General features: G+C 40.6%; 4 protein-coding genes across 4 annotated transcripts; all 4 read right to left on the minus strand.

Moving 5' to 3' along the window:
- Positions 1-673: 673 nt before the first annotated feature.
- Positions 674-4,491, minus strand: LOC118241211 (extracellular calcium-sensing receptor-like). The gene is made up of 5 exons (XM_035525412.2): positions 4,198-4,491; positions 3,227-4,003; positions 2,799-3,023; positions 2,507-2,630; positions 674-1,851 (listed from the first exon to the last, which is right to left on the minus strand). Exons 1-5 carry the CDS (start codon positions 4,489-4,491, stop codon positions 938-940), a joined length of 2,334 nt encoding a protein of 777 aa, XP_035381305.2. The 3' UTR covers positions 674-937.
- Positions 4,492-6,347: 1,856 nt separating this feature from the next.
- On the minus strand, positions 6,348-10,115 carry LOC118241210 (extracellular calcium-sensing receptor-like). Its single transcript, XM_035525411.2, has 5 exons — positions 9,822-10,115; positions 8,851-9,627; positions 8,423-8,647; positions 8,131-8,254; positions 6,348-7,475 (listed from the first exon to the last, which is right to left on the minus strand). The coding sequence occupies exons 1-5, from the start codon at positions 10,113-10,115 to the stop codon at positions 6,562-6,564; spliced, it is 2,334 nt and encodes a 777-aa protein (XP_035381304.2). The 3' UTR covers positions 6,348-6,561.
- A 1,856-nt stretch (positions 10,116-11,971) lies between these two features.
- LOC118241209 (extracellular calcium-sensing receptor-like) lies at positions 11,972-15,739 on the minus strand. The gene is made up of 5 exons (XM_035525410.2): positions 15,446-15,739; positions 14,475-15,251; positions 14,047-14,271; positions 13,755-13,878; positions 11,972-13,099 (listed from the first exon to the last, which is right to left on the minus strand). The coding sequence occupies exons 1-5, from the start codon at positions 15,737-15,739 to the stop codon at positions 12,186-12,188; spliced, it is 2,334 nt and encodes a 777-aa protein (XP_035381303.2). The 3' UTR covers positions 11,972-12,185.
- Positions 15,740-17,545: 1,806 nt separating this feature from the next.
- Positions 17,546-21,521, minus strand: LOC113589731 (extracellular calcium-sensing receptor-like). Its single transcript, XM_035525409.2, has 6 exons — positions 21,202-21,521; positions 20,677-20,977; positions 19,673-20,458; positions 19,235-19,459; positions 18,979-19,102; positions 17,546-18,723 (listed from the first exon to the last, which is right to left on the minus strand). The coding sequence occupies exons 1-6, from the start codon at positions 21,519-21,521 to the stop codon at positions 17,810-17,812; spliced, it is 2,670 nt and encodes an 889-aa protein (XP_035381302.2). The 3' UTR covers positions 17,546-17,809.
- Positions 21,522-21,768: the final 247 nt, after the last annotated feature.

Here is a 21,768-nt window from a genome sequence, read left to right on the forward strand (position 1 = left end):
AGGAAATTACCTCAGAGACTGAATTAATTATTATCTTTCCCTCTTTACTTTTCTTTACTCATCTAGAATAAACTGCAGAAATTACAGTATCCTATATGGTGGACACCAAAACTCTGGGTGGCTTTTTTTACCCTCTTACTAAGGACAATCCATTGGCCTTAATGGAATAATATATAACAACAGCATTCTAATCTATTCCAACTAACCTTCACTTAATTTGAATTGTGAACTTGGGATACACTAGGACAATCAAAAGATAGTAACTATGATTACTATTATGATTAGGCATAAACATTAGATCATTAGATGCTTAGTTTACTAGGTTTGTTAGACAAACACATAAAAATGTATCATTTTTGGTGTCCTTTTACCTGGTATATGCTGCTTGTTGTTTCAGGTTTCAGTAAAATAATGTAATATTTTGGTGCTAACCAGCAGAAAAGCAGGCTAAGACTGGAAGCTAAAATAGTGAATACTTTACACACACACTCACTGAGGTAACTGTAGCCCAGTACATCAGAAAGCCAAGTCTGAACTCATATTGCAGTCTATAAAGATCCTGAATTCCTGATATTGTGTGTTCCTGTAAGGGAACTGGGGAAATATATTTTATAAATAAAATATATTTTATTATATATTTAAACATTAACATATTTTATACATTTTATAAAAAGACAAAATAATATATTAATGAGGGTGAACTGAGGAGATTGATGGGTTTCTGATTTTGAAAGATTATCTAAAACTTATTTAATGCATTTGATTGGTTATAGAAAGCATGTTAAGTTAATCAAGCTTGCTGACAGAAACATAAATCAGAGACTAAAGCTTTATGGCTGACATTGACTTACAGTGTACATGTAGGTCTAATTATAACTGGCTGCAGTTTATATAATGATCCTGCACCTTTAAGTTTTTTGCTATCTGAGTTAGGGTCTCAGAGAGCCTTTGAGGGTACTTTGCCCATGAGGTGTTTCTTGGTATTCTTCAATGGTCTAAAAACAATTATGAAACATTTTGGAGCAAAAATACAAATAATCAAACCAAAGCTTGAAGCCAGAATAGCAAATATCTCCACAGCTACAGTAAGTTTTCCAGGAGAGCTGACATAAGCTGGAATAAAGGTGATCCAAACCGCACAGAATATGAGCATGCTGAATGTGATGAATTTGGCTTCATTAAAGTTATCAGGTAACTTGCGAGCTAGAAAAGCCAAAATAAAACACAAAACAGCCAGGAGTCCTATATAACCCAGTACAGCCCAGAAACCTATGGATGAACCCAAATGACATTCAAGAATGATCTTGTCCTTGTAGTGCTTCAAATTTCTGAAAGGGTAAGGAGGAGATACTTTTAACCAAATCACACAAATGACAGCTTGTATGAGAGTGAAGGCAAGGACACTTAGTCTCTGCTGTGGAGGCCCAAACCATTTCATGACATTACTCCCTGGAAGTGTAGCCCTGAAGGCCATTAACACCACTATTGTTTTCCCCAGAACACAGGAGATGCAGAGGACGAAGGTGATCCCAAACGCTGTGTGACGCAGCATACAGGACCACTCAGAGGGCCGACCAATGAAAGTAAGTGAACAGAGGAAACATAGAGTCAAAGAGAAGAGCAGCAGGAAGCTCAGCTCTGAGTTGTTGGCTCGTACAATGGGAGATGCCCTGTGTTTGTAGAAGACAACAGTAACACACACAGCCATGAAGGCCCCAGTGATGGAAAACACCATCAGGATGATGGCAAGAGTGTCATTCCAGGAGAGGAACTCAACAAGCTTGGGGAGGCAGCTGTCTTGTTTGGCATTAGGCCAGAACTCAGGAGGGCAGTGCACACAGTCCAGAGAATCTAAGAAAAGCATTGTCAGATCCACATATCAGAAACAATCCTCTGGTAAGGCATCACATTGCAGAACACAGTAGAGTCCCACAAGGCAATCATCCAATCTGCCTCTAAAAAGTGTATCACTGACTATAATTTTATTGTTGGAGCGACTCAGGCCATGTTGTGTTTTTTGTCTAGGATCCTCTCAAAACCACCATGTCATTTTAAAAGGTTGTATCGCTACTGTTAACCTCATCTTAGTGACTATAGTTTCACTATTAGAGCCACCCAGACTATGTTGGGTTTTCTTTTGTCTTGGATCCTGTCAGTTTTGTGGCAACTTACTCATTGGGTGTGTAAAACTGATTTTCCATGAATCTTCGTTCTGTGATATTTTTTTTTTCCAAACAGTTTTACAAAAATGCATTTAAATATAAGCAAATATTTCAATAACATTTACTCTTGATGAATTTGAACTTGGAATACCCTGCTGTATTACTAATGTCATTATAACACTGCTGCTTCTATAAATTAATTCAATACAGAATGTAGCTGTGTCAAAGGACATATTCTGCTGTCCACTGAGCATTGACAGATCTTTATTCTGTAAACTGAGAATCAAGGCAGGAGACAAAACTAGAAAAACCTTCATTCCACATTATGCTCTGTAATACACAACCTGTCTTGTTACTGATCTCGCCCTCTGCACATGGTATACAGTCATAGCAACAGACAGGCCTTCCCTTCTGCACAGCTTTCCTGGTTCCTGGAGGACAGCTCTCACTGCACAAAGACACTGGCACCTGAGAAAGACATTAGAGAATGACACAAATGCAAATCCTTTGCGGGTATTTAGACCCAGGCTTGAGTGCCATAGAATGGTATTTTGTGCTTTTCCTTCACTAACATGAATCAGAAATTAAATGAATCAAAAATGCTTTGTACTAAGTACATTGTGTGTTATATTGTACCTCTGTCTGTCCTCCCACCCAGTTGATAGCACTGCTTATTCTGAACTCCTGTCCTTTTGGTTTGGATGAGTCATAGTAGCCCACTGGCACCAAGTCTAAAGTGCCATCTTTCATAAACTGCCAGTTTATGAGCTCATAGACAGCCACTGGATCTCCATTGGAATCAAAGTTGACCTGATAACCATTCTTTGTGGTGAAGTTCACTCTCTTGAGCTGATCAAGTATCTGGAGTAATAGATACAACTTAATGAAAAGTCGTGACACTGGATAAGCTCCTCTTTACATACAACCCATCTTTACATACAACACTAAACATACAGCTCTGTTATTCATGAATATACATCAATATTTCATTTCATATATGCATCTAATACATAAAACAGCGATTCTAAGGCAAACTGAGGTTTTTAAATGAAGCAGTTATGTACCTGCCACGGTGCAAATTCAGAGGTCTTGTCGCACTGCGTGTCATTACAAACAATACCATGTATAGCATGCGCTATGGCATATGTAGCTTTGTACACCAGGTTAGAGAAGCGCAGCTGAGACGTGTCTGTGTATGGGTTCTGGAGCGTGCGGATGTCCTCACTGCCATCACATTCCCGAGCGCCTGCGGCTCTCCCTTTTAGGCTACAGCTGAACGAGCTCTCCCAAAATTCCTTTAGAATGGGTGATTTCAAGGCTTGTGCTGGAGACAGGTCTAGAAGAAAGTCACGAAAACCTGGGATAACTGATTTGGGGATCCCAAAACCTATCGCACCAGCGCACATATTATACCGCAGAAACTCTGACTGTGTGATCCACGACGAGGTGCCAATCCACTGAAGCCGAGGCGATGGTGGTTTTGCCAATTCCTCCAAAAGAAACCTCATATCACCTATGCTAGCAAACGCTACTATTACCCGGGCCGTGGACCTGCGGATGACGTTTGCCACACTCTCTAGTTTACTGTGCGGTTGTGTTCTGTAGTAGGCCTCGGAGTACTCCACACAGATCCCCTCCTCATGCGCAGCCTTTAGAAAAGAAGCCATTCCATCATTCCCGTAGTCCGACTCACTGCGCACTGTCCCAATCCATGTCCAGCCAAAGAGTTTGACCATTCTCGCCAAGGCGGCCGCTTGGTGTTGGTCACTCGGTATGGTCCTAAAAAAGGCAGGAAACTGACTCTTATCGCCCAGACACGCGCAGCTTGATGAATGACTAACCTGCAGGAATAGAGAGGAGGCACTGTTATTTGTTACTTAGTAGCCTGATTCTTACTACCGAAGAATCTTGATACCTTACACATAAGGTTATGCCTTACATTAAACTATAGAGGCGTGGCACCATTTATAAGTAACTTTCCCAGAAGTATTAATGTCGCAGCTATGGTAAGAAAGCTGCAGTCTGTTGGATTCACCTGTGGTATTCCAAAAAGACCAAGCATTCTGGCCATGCTAATTGACGGAGTAGACGAAGAATCTCCCACGACAGCAGGTACAGTGGCAGATACAGATTTTGAACAGGATTCATTGAAAACGGGGTCCACGCCATTCGCAAACTGAACTGCACATTTGATTGCCATCTGCACGTCAGAGCACGAGTCGTGTATCTGGTACCCTAATGTGATGCCCGGCAGGAGAACCGTTTCGTTGTTGATCTCGCGGATGGCGAATTCCAAAGCACGGGCGAAGCGCAGCTGCCTGAAGTCCATGCTGTTTAGGGTAAGACAGACTTAAATTACAAACCATCACACAAAATAGCACCTGCTGTCTTTTATATAGCGGTTTCAAGTTACTAATACTAGAAGAAGCACATGACTACAAAAAAAACAACATAATTGTGTGTAATGATCATTTCTCTTTGTAATTGTAACAAAATGCCCTGCTCTCTGTTCTGTCCACTGCGTCCTCATAGACAGACCTCCCAGAACACTGTGGCTGTGGTGGTATAGTGGTGAAGGTGTTCTCTCCTGATTTGGTATAGTAATGAATGGTGAAAATCCCTCCGATCATAAAATCTCCATTCATAGAAAGGCCAGGCATCTGAGGCTCAGTCCACAACCTGCAGTTGTCTGGTTTTGCTTTACATCCTGCAGGGCTGAACACAGTCATCCACAGCACTGATACAAATGACACCAGACTTGAAGTGATCTGCATGGTGGGCTTGGTGCCTCCCAGCACTCTTAAGGTCTGGATGGCTGCTTTACACTGGTTTAAACAGCCACCTTGCAGTGATGATCTGGAAATGTGGGTGTGAACTATGCATATGAGGTGTGGTTTTGTATTCAGTTTTATGCAAAATGATTGGGGGGGTTGTGTGTGTCTCTAGTATCATCACTGGAAAGTGTCACTTAGTCCAGCTGGACAGTTTTATCACTATATGTATTTATTTTCATACTGTACTATAGAATATTGTATATATTGTATATACCAGTGAACTATGTTAGAATTATAACTCCTTTACATACATTATCCTCTCATTTTAGGGAACCAAACATAATTGGAAAAGAGGGTTTCCAAAGTTTCCTGACCATCTGTGTATTACTGCCACTTGCTTTACACAAAATAAAGTTACTAAAGCAATTTCAGTTGATTGTAGATGTGGTACTTGAGTCTAGAGTGTGTAGGTTCAAATAAATCTGTTCATTGTTCCAAACTCACTGGTGAGTTAAGAAGCAACAAACAACCTGATATTCAATGGAAGATATTTATCATACTGAGAGACAAGTATGGAGAAAAAAGTTTTTCTCCTGACCAAAACATGTCACATAATTGATGAAGCATGATAACATGGGCATGTATGCAGCAACACTGAGCCTGTTGTCTTTATTGATGATTGAACTGCAGGAAATTACCTCAGAGACTGAATTAATTATTATCTTTCCCTCTTTACTTTTCTTTACTCATCTAGAATAAACTGCAGAAATTACAGTATCCTATATGGTGGACACCAAAACTCTGGGTGGCTTTTTTTACCCTCTTACTAAGGACAATCCATTGGCCTTAATGGAATAATATATAACAACAGCATTCTAATCTATTCCAACTAACCTTCACTTAATTTGAATTGTGAACTTGGGATACACTAGGACAATCAAAAGATAGTAACTATGATTACTATTATGATTAGGCATAAACATTAGATCATTAGATGCTTAGTTTACTAGGTTTGTTAGACAAACACATAAAAATGTATCATTTTTGGTGTCCTTTTACCTGGTATATGCTGCTTGTTGTTTCAGGTTTCAGTAAAATAATGTAATATTTTGGTGCTAACCAGCAGAAAAGCAGGCTAAGACTGGAAGCTAAAATAGTGAATACTTTACACACACACTCACTGAGGTAACTGTAGCCCAGTACATCAGAAAGCCAAGTCTGAACTCATATTGCAGTCTATAAAGATCCTGAATTCCTGATATTGTGTGTTCCTGTAAGGGAACTGGGGAAATATATTTTATAAATAAAATATATTTTATTATATATTTAAACATTAACATATTTTATACATTTTATAAAAAGACAAAATAATATATTAATGAGGGTGAACTGATGAGATTGATGGGTTTCTGATTTTGAAAGATTATCTAAAACTTATTTAATGCATTTGATTGGTTATAGAAAGCATGTTAAGTTAATCAAGCTTGCTGACAGAAACATAAATCAGAGACTAAAGCTTTATGGCTGACATTGACTTACAGTGTACATGTAGGTCTAATTATAACTGGCTGCAGTTTATATAATGATCCTGCACCTTTAAGTTTTTTGCTATCTGAGTTAGGGTCTCAGAGAGCCTTTGAGGGTACTTTGCCCATGAGGTGTTTCTTGGTATTCTTCAATGGTCTAAAAACAATTATGAAACATTTTGGAGCAAAAATACAAATAATCAAACCAAAGCTTGAAGCCAGAATAGCAAATATCTCCACAGCTACAGTAAGTTTTCCAGGAGAGCTGACATAAGCTGGAATAAAGGTGATCCAAACCGCACAGAATATGAGCATGCTGAATGTGATGAATTTGGCTTCATTAAAGTTATCAGGTAACTTGCGAGCTAGAAAAGCCAAAATAAAACACAAAACAGCCAGGAGTCCTATATAACCCAGTACAGCCCAGAAACCTATGGATGAACCCAAATGACATTCAAGAATGATCTTGTCCTTGTAGTGCTTCAAATTTCTGAAAGGGTAAGGAGGAGATACTTTTAACCAAATCACACAAATGACAGCTTGTATGAGAGTGAAGGCAAGGACACTTAGTCTCTGCTGTGGAGGCCCAAACCATTTCATGACATTACTCCCTGGAAGTGTAGCCCTGAAGGCCATTAACACCACTATTGTTTTCCCCAGAACACAGGAGATGCAGAGGACGAAGGTGATCCCAAACGCTGTGTGACGCAGCATACAGGACCACTCAGAGGGCCGACCAATGAAAGTAAGTGAACAGAGGAAACATAGAGTCAAAGAGAAGAGCAGCAGGAAGCTCAGCTCTGAGTTGTTGGCTCGTACAATGGGAGATGCCCTGTGTTTGTAGAAGACAACAGTAACACACACAGCCATGAAGGCCCCAGTGATGGAAAACACCATCAGGATGATGGCAAGAGTGTCATTCCAGGAGAGGAACTCAACAAGCTTGGGGAGGCAGCTGTCTTGTTTGGCATTAGGCCAGAACTCAGGAGGGCAGTGCACACAGTCCAGAGAATCTAAGAAAAGCATTGTCAGATCCACATATCAGAAACAATCCTCTGGTAAGGCATCACATTGCAGAACACAGTAGAGTCCCACAAGGCAATCATCCAATCTGCCTCTAAAAAGTGTATCACTGACTATAATTTTATTGTTGGAGCGACTCAGGCCATGTTGTGTTTTTTGTCTAGGATCCTCTCAAAACCACCATGTCATTTTAAAAGGTTGTATCGCTACTGTTAACCTCATCTTAGTGACTATAGTTTCACTATTAGAGCCACCCAGACTATGTTGGGTTTTCTTTTGTCTTGGATCCTGTCAGTTTTGTGGCAACTTACTCATTGGGTGTGTAAAACTGATTTTCCATGAATCTTCGTTCTGTGATATTTTTTTTTTCCAAACAGTTTTACAAAAATGCATTTAAATATAAGCAAATATTTCAATAACATTTACTCTTGATGAATTTGAACTTGGAATACCCTGCTGTATTACTAATGTCATTATAACACTGCTGCTTCTATAAATTAATTCAATACAGAATGTAGCTGTGTCAAAGGACATATTCTGCTGTCCACTGAGCATTGACAGATCTTTATTCTGTAAACTGAGAATCAAGGCAGGAGACAAAACTAGAAAAACCTTCATTCCACATTATGCTCTGTAATACACAACCTGTCTTGTTACTGATCTCGCCCTCTGCACATGGTATACAGTCATAGCAACAGACAGGCCTTCCCTTCTGCACAGCTTTCCTGGTTCCTGGAGGACAGCTCTCACTGCACAAAGACACTGGCACCTGAGAAAGACATTAGAGAATGACACAAATGCAAATCCTTTGCGGGTATTTAGACCCAGGCTTGAGTGCCATAGAATGGTATTTTGTGCTTTTCCTTCACTAACATGAATCAGAAATTAAATGAATCAAAAATGCTTTGTACTAAGTACATTGTGTGTTATATTGTACCTCTGTCTGTCCTCCCACCCAGTTGATAGCACTGCTTATTCTGAACTCCTGTCCTTTTGGTTTGGATGAGTCATAGTAGCCCACTGGCACCAAGTCTAAAGTGCCATCTTTCATAAACTGCCAGTTTATGAGCTCATAGACAGCCACTGGATCTCCATTGGAATCAAAGTTGACCTGATAACCATTCTTTGTGGTGAAGTTCACTCTCTTGAGCTGATCAAGTATCTGGAGTAATAGATACAACTTAATGAAAAGTCGTGACACTGGATAAGCTCCTCTTTACATACAACCCATCTTTACATACAACACTAAACATACAGCTCTGTTATTCATGAATATACATCAATATTTCATTTCATATATGCATCTAATACATAAAACAGCGATTCTAAGGCAAACTGAGGTTTTTAAATGAAGCAGTTATGTACCTGCCACGGTGCAAATTCAGAGGTCTTGTCGCACTGCGTGTCATTACAAACAATACCATGTATAGCATGCGCTATGGCATATGTAGCTTTGTACACCAGGTTAGAGAAGCGCAGCTGAGACGTGTCTGTGTATGGGTTCTGGAGCGTGCGGATGTCCTCACTGCCATCACATTCCCGAGCGCCTGCGGCTCTCCCTTTTAGGCTACAGCTGAACGAGCTCTCCCAAAATTCCTTTAGAATGGGTGATTTCAAGGCTTGTGCTGGAGACAGGTCTAGAAGAAAGTCACGAAAACCTGGGATAACTGATTTGGGGATCCCAAAACCTATCGCACCAGCGCACATATTATACCGCAGAAACTCTGACTGTGTGATCCACGACGAGGTGCCAATCCACTGAAGCCGAGGCGATGGTGGTTTTGCCAATTCCTCCAAAAGAAACCTCATATCACCTATGCTAGCAAACGCTACTATTACCCGGGCCGTGGACCTGCGGATGACGTTTGCCACACTCTCTAGTTTACTGTGCGGTTGTGTTCTGTAGTAGGCCTCGGAGTACTCCACACAGATCCCCTCCTCATGCGCAGCCTTTAGAAAAGAAGCCATTCCATCATTCCCGTAGTCCGACTCACTGCGCACTGTCCCAATCCATGTCCAGCCAAAGAGTTTGACCATTCTCGCCAAGGCGGCCGCTTGGTGTTGGTCACTCGGTATGGTCCTAAAAAAGGCAGGAAACTGACTCTTATCGCCCAGACACGCGCAGCTTGATGAATGACTAACCTGCAGGAATAGAGAGGAGGCACTGTTATTTGTTACTTAGTAGCCTGATTCTTACTACCGAAGAATCTTGATACCTTACACATAAGGTTATGCCTTACATTAAACTATAGAGGCGTGGCACCATTTATAAGTAACTTTCCCAGAAGTATTAATGTCGCAGCTATGGTAAGAAAGCTGCAGTCTGTTGGATTCACCTGTGGTATTCCAAAAAGACCAAGCATTCTGGCCATGCTAATTGACGGAGTAGACGAAGAATCTCCCACGACAGCAGGTACAGTGGCAGATACAGATTTTGAACAGGATTCATTGAAAACGGGGTCCACGCCATTCGCAAACTGAACTGCACATTTGATTGCCATCTGCACGTCAGAGCACGAGTCGTGTATCTGGTACCCTAATGTGATGCCCGGCAGGAGAACCGTTTCGTTGTTGATCTCGCGGATGGCGAATTCCAAAGCACGGGCGAAGCGCAGCTGCCTGAAGTCCATGCTGTTTAGGGTAAGACAGACTTAAATTACAAACCATCACACAAAATAGCACCTGCTGTCTTTTATATAGCGGTTTCAAGTTACTAATACTAGAAGAAGCACATGACTACAAAAAAAACAACATAATTGTGTGTAATGATCATTTCTCTTTGTAATTGTAACAAAATGCCCTGCTCTCTGTTCTGTCCACTGCGTCCTCATAGACAGACCTCCCAGAACACTGTGGCTGTGGTGGTATAGTGGTGAAGGTGTTCTCTCCTGATTTGGTATAGTAATGAATGGTGAAAATCCCTCCGATCATAAAATCTCCATTCATAGAAAGGCCAGGCATCTGAGGCTCAGTCCACAACCTGCAGTTGTCTGGTTTTGCTTTACATCCTGCAGGGCTGAACACAGTCATCCACAGCACTGATACAAATGACACCAGACTTGAAGTGATCTGCATGGTGGGCTTGGTGCCTCCCAGCACTCTTAAGGTCTGGATGGCTGCTTTACACTGGTTTAAACAGCCACCTTGCAGTGATGATCTGGAAATGTGGGTGTGAACTATGCATATGAGGTGTGGTTTTGTATTCAGTTTTATGCAAAATGATTGGGGGGGTTGTGTGTGTCTCTAGTATCATCACTGGAAAGTGTCACTTAGTCCAGCTGGACAGTTTTATCACTATATGTATTTATTTTCATACTGTACTATAGAATATTGTATATATTGTATATACCAGTGAACTATGTTAGAATTATAACTCCTTTACATACATTATCCTCTCATTTTAGGGAACCAAACATAATTGGAAAAGAGGGTTTCCAAAGTTTCCTGACCATCTGTGTATTACTGCCACTTGCTTTACACAAAATAAAGTTACTAAAGCAATTTCAGTTGATTGTAGATGTGGTACTTGAGTCTAGAGTGTGTAGGTTCAAATAAATCTGTTCATTGTTCCAAACTCACTGGTGAGTTAAGAAGCAACAAACAACCTGATATTCAATGGAAGATATTTATCATACTGAGAGACAAGTATGGAGAAAAAAGTTTTTCTCCTGACCAAAACATGTCACATAATTGATGAAGCATGATAACATGGGCATGTATGCAGCAACACTGAGCCTGTTGTCTTTATTGATGATTGAACTGCAGGAAATTACCTCAGAGACTGAATTAATTATTATCTTTCCCTCTTTACTTTTCTTTACTCATCTAGAATAAACTGCAGAAATTACAGTATCCTATATGGTGGACACCAAAACTCTGGGTGGCTTTTTTTACCCTCTTACTAAGGACAATCCATTGGCCTTAATGGAATAATATATAACAACAGCATTCTAATCTATTCCAACTAACCTTCACTTAATTTGAATTGTGAACTTGGGATACACTAGGACAATCAAAAGATAGTAACTATGATTACTATTATGATTAGGCATAAACATTAGATCATTAGATGCTTAGTTTACTAGGTTTGTTAGACAAACACATAAAAATGTATCATTTTTGGTGTCCTTTTACCTGGTATATGCTGCTTGTTGTTTCAGGTTTCAGTAAAATAATGTAATATTTTGGTGCTAACCAGCAGAAAAGCAGGCTAAGACTGGAAGCTAAAATAGTGAATACTTTACACACACACTCACTGAGGTAACTGTAGCCCAGTACATCAGAAAGCCAAGTCTGAACTCATATTGCAGTCTATAAAGATCCTGAATTCCTGATATTGTGTGTTCCTGTAAGGGAACTGGGGAAATATATTTTATAAATAAAATATATTTTATTATATATTTAAACATTAACATATTTTATACATTTTATAAAAAGACAAAATAATATATTAATGAGGGTGAACTGATGAGATTGATGGGTTTCTGATTTTGAAAGATTATCTAAAACTTATTTAATGCATTTGATTGGTTATAGAAAGCATGTTAAGTTAATCAAGCTTGCTGACAGAAACATAAATCAGAGACTAAAGCTTTATGGCTGACATTGACTTACAGTGTACATGTAGGTCTAATTATAACTGGCTGCAGTTTATATAATGATCCTGCACCTTTAAGTTTTTTGCTATCTGAGTTAGGGTCTCAGAGAGCCTTTGAGGGTACTTTGCCCATGAGGTGTTTCTTGGTATTCTTCAATGGTCTAAAAACAATTATGAAACATTTTGGAGCAAAAATACAAATAATCAAACCAAAGCTTGAAGCCAGAATAGCAAATATCTCCACAGCTACAGTAAGTTTTCCAGGAGAGCTGACATAAGCTGGAATAAAGGTGATCCAAACCGCACAGAATATGAGCATGCTGAATGTGATGAATTTGGCTTCATTAAAGTTATCAGGTAACTTGCGAGCTAGAAAAGCCAAAATAAAACACAAAACAGCCAGGAGTCCTATATAACCCAGTACAGCCCAGAAACCTATGGATGAACCCAAATGACATTCAAGAATGATCTTGTCCTTGTAGTGCTTCAAATTTCTGAAAGGGTAAGGAGGAGATACTTTTAACCAAATCACACAAATGACAGCTTGTATGAGAGTGAAGGCAAGGACACTTAGTCTCTGCTGTGGAGGCCCAAACCATTTCATGACATTACTCCCTGGAATTGTAGCCCTGAAGGCCATTAACACCACTATTGTTTTCCCCAGAACACAGGAGATGCAGAGGACGAAGGTGATCCCAAACGCTGTGTGACGCAGCATACAGGACCACTCAGAGGGCCGACCAATGAAAGTAAGTGAACAGAGGAAACATAGAGTCAAAGAGAAGAGCAGCAGGAAGCTCAGCTCTGAGTTGTTGGCTCGTACAATGGGAGATGCCCTGTGTTTGTAGAAGACAACAGTAACACACACAGCCATGAAGGCCCCAGTGATGGAAAACACCATCAGGATGATGGCAAGAGTGTCATTCCAGGAGAGGAACTCAACAAGCTTGGGGAGGCAGCTGTCTTGTTTGGCATTAGGCCAGAACTCAGGAGGGCAGTGCACACAGTCCAGAGAATCTAAGAAAAGCATTGTCAGATCCACATATCAGAAACAATCCTCTGGTAAGGCATCACATTGCAGAACACAGTAGAGTCCCACAAGGCAATCATCCAATCTGCCTCTAAAAAGTGTATCACTGACTATAATTTTATTGTTGGAGCGACTCAGGCCATGTTGTGTTTTTTGTCTAGGATCCTCTCAAAACCACCATGTCATTTTAAAAGGTTGTATCGCTACTGTTAACCTCATCTTAGTGACTATAGTTTCACTATTAGAGCCACCCAGACTATGTTGGGTTTTCTTTTGTCTTGGATCCTGTCAGTTTTGTGGCAACTTACTCATTGGGTGTGTAAAACTGATTTTCCATGAATCTTCGTTCTGTGATATTTTTTTTTTCCAAACAGTTTTACAAAAATGCATTTAAATATAAGCAAATATTTCAATAACATTTACTCTTGATGAATTTGAACTTGGAATACCCTGCTGTATTACTAATGTCATTATAACACTGCTGCTTCTATAAATTAATTCAATACAGAATGTAGCTGTGTCAAAGGACATATTCTGCTGTCCACTGAGCATTGACAGATCTTTATTCTGTAAACTGAGAATCAAGGCAGGAGACAAAACTAGAAAAACCTTCATTCCACATTATGCTCTGTAATACACAACCTGTCTTGTTACTGATCTCGCCCTCTGCACATGGTATACAGTCATAGCAACAGACAGGCCTTCCCTTCTGCACAGCTTTCCTGGTTCCTGGAGGACAGCTCTCACTGCACACAGACACTGGCACCTGAGAAAGACATTAGAGAATGACACAAATACAAATCCTTTGCGGGTATTTAGACCCAGGCTTGAGTGCCATAGAATGGTATTTTGTGCTTTTCCTTCACTAACATGAATCAGAAATTAAATGAATCAAAAATGCTTTGTACTAAGTACATTGTGTGTTATATTGTACCTCTGTCTGTCCTCCCACCCAGTTGATAGCACTGCTTATTCTGAACTCCTGTCCTTTTGGTTTGGATGAGTCATAGTAGCCCACTGGCACCAAGTCTAAAGTGCCATCTTTCATAAACTGCCAGTTTATGAGCTCATAGACAGCCACTGGATCTCCATTGGAATCAAAGTTGACCTGATAACCATTCTTTGTGGTGAAGTTCACTCTCTTGAGCTGATCAAGTATCTGGAGTAATAGATACAACTTAATGAAAAGTCGTGACACTGGATAAGCTCCTCTTTACATACAACCCATCTTTACATACAACACTAAACATACAGCTCTGTTATTCATGAATATACATCAATATTTCATTTCATATATGCATCTAATACATAAAACAGCGATTCTAAGGCAAACTGAGGTTTTTAAATGAAGCAGTTATGTACCTGCCACGGTGCAAATTCAGAGGTCTTGTCGCACTGCGTGTCATTACAAACAATACCATGTATAGCATGCGCTATGGCATATGTAGCTTTGTACACCAGGTTAGAGAAGCGCAGCTGAGACGTGTCTGTGTATGGGTTCTGGAGCGTGCGGATGTCCTCACTGCCATCACATTCCCGAGCGCCTGCGGCTCTCCCTTTTAGGCTACAGCTGAACGAGCTCTCCCAAAATTCCTTTAGAATGGGTGATTTCAAGGCTTGTGCTGGAGAGAGGTCTAGAAGAAAGTCACGAAAACCTGGGATAACTGATTTGGGGATCCCAAAACCTATCGCACCAGCGCACATATTATACCGCAGAAACTCTGACTGTGTGATCCACGACGAGGTGCCAATCCACTGAAGCCGAGGCGATGGTGGTTTTGCCAATTCCTCCAAAAGAAACCTCATATCACCTATGCTAGCAAACGCTACTATTACCCGGGCCGTGGACCTGCGGATGACGTTTGCCACACTCTCTAGTTTACTGTGCGGTTGTGTTCTGTAGTAGGCCTCGGAGTACTCCACACAGATCCCCTCCTCATGCGCAGCCTTTAGAAAAGAAGCCATTCCATCATTCCCGTAGTCCGACTCACTGCGCACTGTCCCAATCCATGTCCAGCCAAAGAGTTTGACCATTCTCGCCAAGGCGGCCGCTTGGTGTTGGTCACTCGGTATGGTCCTAAAAAAGGCAGGAAACTGACTCTTATCGCCCAGACACGCGCAGCTTGATGAATGACTAACCTGCAGGAATAGAGAGGAGGCACTGTTATTTGTTACTTAGTAGCCTGATTCTTACTACCGAAGAATCTTGATACCTTACACATAAGGTTATGCCTTACATTAAACTATAGAGGCGTGGCACCATTTATAAGTAACTTTCCCAGAAGTATTAATGTCGCAGCTATGGTAAGAAAGCTGCAGTCTGTTGGATTCACCTGTGGTATTCCAAAAAGACCAAGCATTCTGGCCATGCTAATTGACGGAGTAGACGAAGAATCTCCCACGACAGCAGGTACAGTGGCAGATACAGATTTTGAACAGGATTCATTGAAAACGGGGTCCACGCCATTCGCAAACTGAACTGCACATTTGATTGCCATCTGCACGTCAGAGCACGAGTCGTGTATCTGGTACCCTAATGTGATGCCCGGCAGGAGAACCGTTTCGTTGTTGATCTCGCGGATGGCGAATTCCAAAGCACGGGCGAAGCGCAGCTGCCTGAAGTCCATGCTGTTTAGGGTAAGACAGACTTAAATTACAAACCATCACACAAAATAGCACCTGCTGTCTTTTATATAGCGGTTTCAAGTTACTAATACTAGAAGAAGCACATGACTACAAAAAAAACAACATAATTGTGTGTAATGATCATTTCTCTTTGTAATTGTAACAAAATGCCCTGCTCTCTGTTCTGTCCACTGCGTCCTCATAGACAGACCTCCCAGAACACTGTGGCTGTGGTGGTATAGTGGTGAAGGTGTTCTCTCCTGATTTGGTATAGTAATGAATGGTGAAAATCCCTCCGATCATAAAATCTCCATTCATAGAAAGGCCAGGCATCTGAGGCTCAGTCCACAACCTGCAGTTGTCTGGTTTTGCTTTACATCCTGCAGGGCTGAACACAGTCATCCACAGCACTGATACAAATGACACCAGACTTGAAGTGATCTGCATGGTGGGCTTGGTGCCTCCCAGCACTCTTAAGGTCTGGATGGCTGCTTTACACTGGTTTAAACAGCCACCTTGCAGTGATGATCTGGAAATGTGGGTGTGAACTATGCATATGAGGTGTGGTTTTGTATTCAGTTTTATGCAAAATGATTGGGGGGGTTGTGTGTGTCTCTAGTATCATCACTGGAAAGTGTCACTTAGTCCAGCTGGACAGTTTTATCACTATATGTATTTATTTTCATACTGTACTATAGAATATTGTATATATTGTATATACCAGTGAACTATGTTAGAATTATAACTCCTTTACATACATTATCCTCTCATTTTAGGGAACCAAACATAATTGGAAAAGAGGGTTTCCAAAGTTTCCTGACCATCTGTGTATTACTGCCACTTGCTTTACACAAAATAAAGTTACTAAAGCAATTTCAGTTGATTGTAGATGTGGTACTTGAGTCTAGAGTGTGTAGGTTCAAATAAATCTGTTCATTGTTCCAAACTCACTGGTGAGTTAAGAAGCAACAAACAACCTGATATTCAATGGAAGATATTTATCATACTGAGAGACAAGTATGGAGAAAAAAGTTTTTCTCCTGACCAAAACATGTCACATAATTGATGAAGCATGATAACATGGGCATGTATGCAGCAACACTGAGCCTGTTGTCTTTATTGATGATTGAACTGCAGGAAATTACCTCAGAGACTGAATTAATTATTATCTTTCCCTCTTTACTTTTCTTTACTCATCTAGAATAAACTGCAGAAATTACAGTATCCTATATGGTGGACACCAAAACTCTGGGTGGCTTTTTTTACCCTCTTACTAAGGACAATCCATTGGCCTTAATGGAATAATATATAACAACAGCATTCTAATCTATTCCAACTAACCTTCACTTAATTTGAATTGTGAACTTGGGATACACTAGGACAATCAAAAGATAGTAACTATGATTACTATTATGATTAGGCATAAACATTAGATCATTAGATGCTTAGTTTACTAGGTTTGTTAGACAAACACATAAAAATGTATCATTTTTGGTGTCCTTTTACCTGGTATATGCTGCTTGTTGTTTCAGGTTTCAGTAAAATAATGTAATATTTTGGTGCTAACCAGCAGAAAAGCAGGCTAAGACTGGAAGCTAAAATAGTGAATACTTTACACACACACTCACTGAGGTAACTGTAGCCCAGTACATCAGAAAGCCAAGTCTGAACTCATATTGCAGTCTATAAAGATCCTGAATTCCTGATATTGTGTGTTCCTGTAAGGGAACTGGGGAAATATATTTTATAAATAAAATATATTTTATTATATATTTAAACATTAACATATTTTATACATTTTATAAAAAGACAAAATAATATATTAATGAGGGTGAACTGAGGAGATTGATGGGTTTCTGATTTTGAAAGATTATCTAAAACTTATTTAATGCATTTGATTGGTTATAGAAAGCATGTTAAGTTAATCAAGCTTGCTGACAGAAACATAAATCAGAGACTAAAGCTTTATGGCTGACATTGACTTACAGTGTACATGTAGGTCTAATTATAACTGGCTGCAGTTTATATAATGATCCTGCACCTTTAAGTTTTTTGCTATCTGAGTTAGGGTCTCAGAGAGCCTTTGAGGGTACTTTGCCCATGAGGTGTTTCTTGGTATTCTTCAATGGTCTAAAAACAATTATGAAACATTTTGGAGCAAAAATACAAATAATCAAACCAAAGCTTGAAGCCAGAATAGCAAATATCTCCACAGCTACAGTAAGTTTTCCAGGAGAGCTGACATAAGCTGGAATAAAGGTGATCCAAACCGCACAGAATATGAGCATGCTGAATGTGATGAATTTGGCTTCATTAAAGTTATCAGGTAACTTGCGAGCTAGAAAAGCCAAAATAAAACACAAAACAGCCAGGAGTCCTATATAACCCAGTACAGCCCAGAAACCTATGGATGAACCCAAATGACATTCAAGAATGATCTTGTCCTTGTAGTGCTTCAAATTTCTGAAAGGGTAAGGAGGAGATACTTTTAACCAAATCACACAAATGACAGCTTGTATGAGAGTGAAGGCAAGGACACTTAGTCTCTGCTGTGGAGGCCCAAACCATTTCATGACATTACTGCCTGGAATTGTAGCCCTGAAGGCCATTAACACCACTATTGTTTTCCCCAGAACACAGGAGATGCAGAGGACGAAGGTGATGCCAAACGCTGTGTGGCGCAGCATACAGGACCACTCAGAGGGCTGACCAATAAAAGTAAGTGAACAGAGGAAACATAAAGTCAGAGAGAAGAGCAGCAGGAAGCTCAGCTCTGAGTTGTTAGCTCGGACAATGGGAGATGCCCTGTGTTTGTAGAAGACAACAGTAACACACACAGCCATGAAGGCTCCAGTGATGGAGAACACCGTCAGTATAATGCCCAAACTGTCATGCCAGGACAGGAACTCAACAGGTTTGGGGAGGCAGATGTCTTGTTTGGCATTAGGCCAGAACTCAGGAAGGCAGCATGTGCATTCCAGAGAATCTAAGACATTAGAAAAGCAATATCAGATACACATGTAAAAAAAAATACTCTCATAAACCTACACATTGCAGAACACAGTAGAGTCCCATAAAGGAAATACTGCAGTTTGTATATAGAAATTCAATACAGTAAGCTGCTGTGTCTAATGCATATTGCATTGAGCACTGACATATCTTTATTCTGTAATCTGGCAACCAGGGAAAAGGTCAAGGCTCTTAAAACCTTCACTCTACAATTTACTCTGTGATACACAACCTGTATTGTTGCTGATCTCTCCCTCTGCACATGGTATACAGTCAAAGCAACAGACAGGCCTTCCCTTCTGCACAGCCTTCCTGGTGCCTGGAGGACAGCTCTCACTGCACACAGACACTGGAACCTGGGAAAGGCATTAGAGAACAACACAAATACAAATATTTTAGTATACAACCATCAGTCTTTAAGGACCCTGTACTGCAGTTTAGTGTTTTCTATACTATAACATTTGAGTACAGGGTGTGTTATACTGTACCTCTGTCTGTCCTCCCACCCAGCTGATAGTACTGCTTATTATGAGCTCCTGTCCTCTTGGTTTGGATGAGTCATAGTAGCCCACTGGCACAAAGTCTAAACTGCCATTTTTCTTAAACTGCAAGTTTATGAGCTCATAGACAGCTGCAGGGTCTCCATTGGAATCAAAGTTGACCTGATAACCATTCTTTGTGGTGAAGTTCACTCTCTTGAGCTGGTTGAGAATCTAAAGAAGCAAATACCACATCATGAAAAATCATGGCACTGGGAGAATTCCTTTCTAAAAGATAAAAACAACTTACTTGTATTCCAATATTAATACCTTATTACATTAATAAAATGCTTTATCTTTAGTGAAGTATTTGAGGTATGAGGGATAAATAATCTCAATGATCATAGTGTAATTCTTAGATTAAGCTGTTTAAAATGATCTAAATACCTGCCATGGTGCGAATGTATGAGTTTTGTCGCATTGCACATCATTACAGATAACTCCGTGTATAGCATGCGCTATGGCATATGTAGCTTTATACACCATGTTAGTGATGCGCAGCTGAGACGTGTCTGTGTATGGGTTCTGTAGCGCGTGGATGTCTTCACTACCGTCACATTGCCGCAGGAACTCTGAGGAGCCTGTCCGGCCTTTTAGGCTACAGCTGAACGAACTCTCCCAAAATTCCGTTAATATGGGTGATTTCATGGCTTGACTTGGAGAGAGGTTTAGTAGAAACTCACGAAAACCTGGAATTTCTGACCGGGGGACTCCAAAACCTAAAGCGCCAGCGCATATGTTAAACTGCAGAAAGTATGGATGTATGATCCACGCCTCGCTGGCTATCCACTGAAGTGGAGGCAGTGGCTGTCGTACCAGTTCTTCCACGAGAAACTTCATGTCCCCTGAGGCTAGAAACGCTACGATTACTCGGGCCGTGGATCTGCGGATGACGTTTGCCACTCTTTCTAGTTTACTGCGCGGTTGTGTCCTTAAGTAGGCCTCGGAGTACTCCACACAGATCCCCTCCTGTTGTGCAGCCTTTAGGAACGATGCCATTCCATAGTTTCCATAGTCTGTATTGCTGTGTATCGCCCCAATCCATGTCCAGCCGAAATACTTCACCATTTTTGCCAGTACGGCTGCTTGGTGGTGGTCACTAGGTACAGTTCTACAGAAGGAAGGAAACTGACGCTTATCGCTCAAACACGCGCAGGTTGACGCATGACTCACCTGCAATTCGGTCAGTGTTGGAAAAAAGAAAGAACTGTCACTTGAGTGTGCTGATTTAGTGATAGCGTTGAACATCTAAAAAGCATTTCTCTACACGTCTTATATTAGAGTATTGGTCTGTAGAATTATTTTTTTAAAAGATTGTTACCCAACTATTCCTCTCTAAACAAATAACAAAATTTCAAAAAACGATTAGGTAGCCTACTAATGATGTTCACCTGTGGTATTCCAAAAAGACCGAGAGTTCTGGCCATGCCAATTGATGGAGTTGAAGAAGACTCTCCTACGACAGCAGGTACAGCGGCAGATGCAGATTTTAAATATGTGCCAGTGTCATTGAAAACAGGGTCCAAGCCATTTGCAAACTGAAATGCAACTTTGATTGACACTGGCACCGCAGAGCACGAGTCGTATATCTGGTAGCCTAACGTGATGCCCGGCAGGAGATCAGTTCTGTTGTTGATCTCATGGATGGTAAATTCCAAGGCCCTGGCTAAGTGTAGCTCCCTGAATTCCATGCTGTTTGGAAACAATAACACAGACAAAAATCTGAAAAGGGTAGGCAAAATAACAGATCATGATGTGTTTTACTTAGAAAGTTCTTTTGTCACAAACACAATAAGTTAGACATGACTAGAAAAAGTGATAGCTTAACAATTTGACTACAGTTATTATTTCTTTATTTTTAATTCTAACATAATGCCTTGCTCTCTGTATTGTCCACTCCTCCTTCACAGACAGACCTCCCAGCACACTGTGGCTGTGGTGGCATCATGGTGTACGTGTTCTGCTCTGATCTCGTATAGTAATGAATGGAGAAAATCCCTCCAATTACAAAATCTCCATTCTTGGACAAAATAGGTATCTGAGGCGAAGCCCACAGCCTGCAGCTGACTGGGTTTGCGTTACATCCTGCAGGGCTGAACACAGTCATCCACAGCACTGATACAAATGACACCAGACTTGAAGTGATCTGCATGGTGGACTTGGTGCCTCCCAGCACTCTGAAGGTCTGGATGGCTGCTTTACACTGGTTTAAATAGCAGCCTTGCAGTGATGACATGTCAATAAATGTGGGTGTGAATTGTGTGCCTGAGGTGTGGTTTTGCATTAAGTTTTTTGCATAATGATTAGGGGTTTTTTTTGTGTGTGTCTCCAGTATTGTCACTGGAAAGTGTCACTTAGTCCAGCTGGACACTTTTATTATTTTATTTCATTATTTATTTTGGTACTGTACTACAGAATATTTTATATGCCAGTGAAGTATGTTGGAATTATAACACCTTTACATACATTATCCTCTCATTTTA

This window comes from Electrophorus electricus, chromosome 6 (genome assembly GCF_041902795.1).
Source record: "Electrophorus electricus isolate QZ-2024a chromosome 6, ASM4190279v1, whole genome shotgun sequence".
Lineage (NCBI taxonomy): Eukaryota > Metazoa > Chordata > Actinopteri > Gymnotiformes > Gymnotidae > Electrophorus > Electrophorus electricus.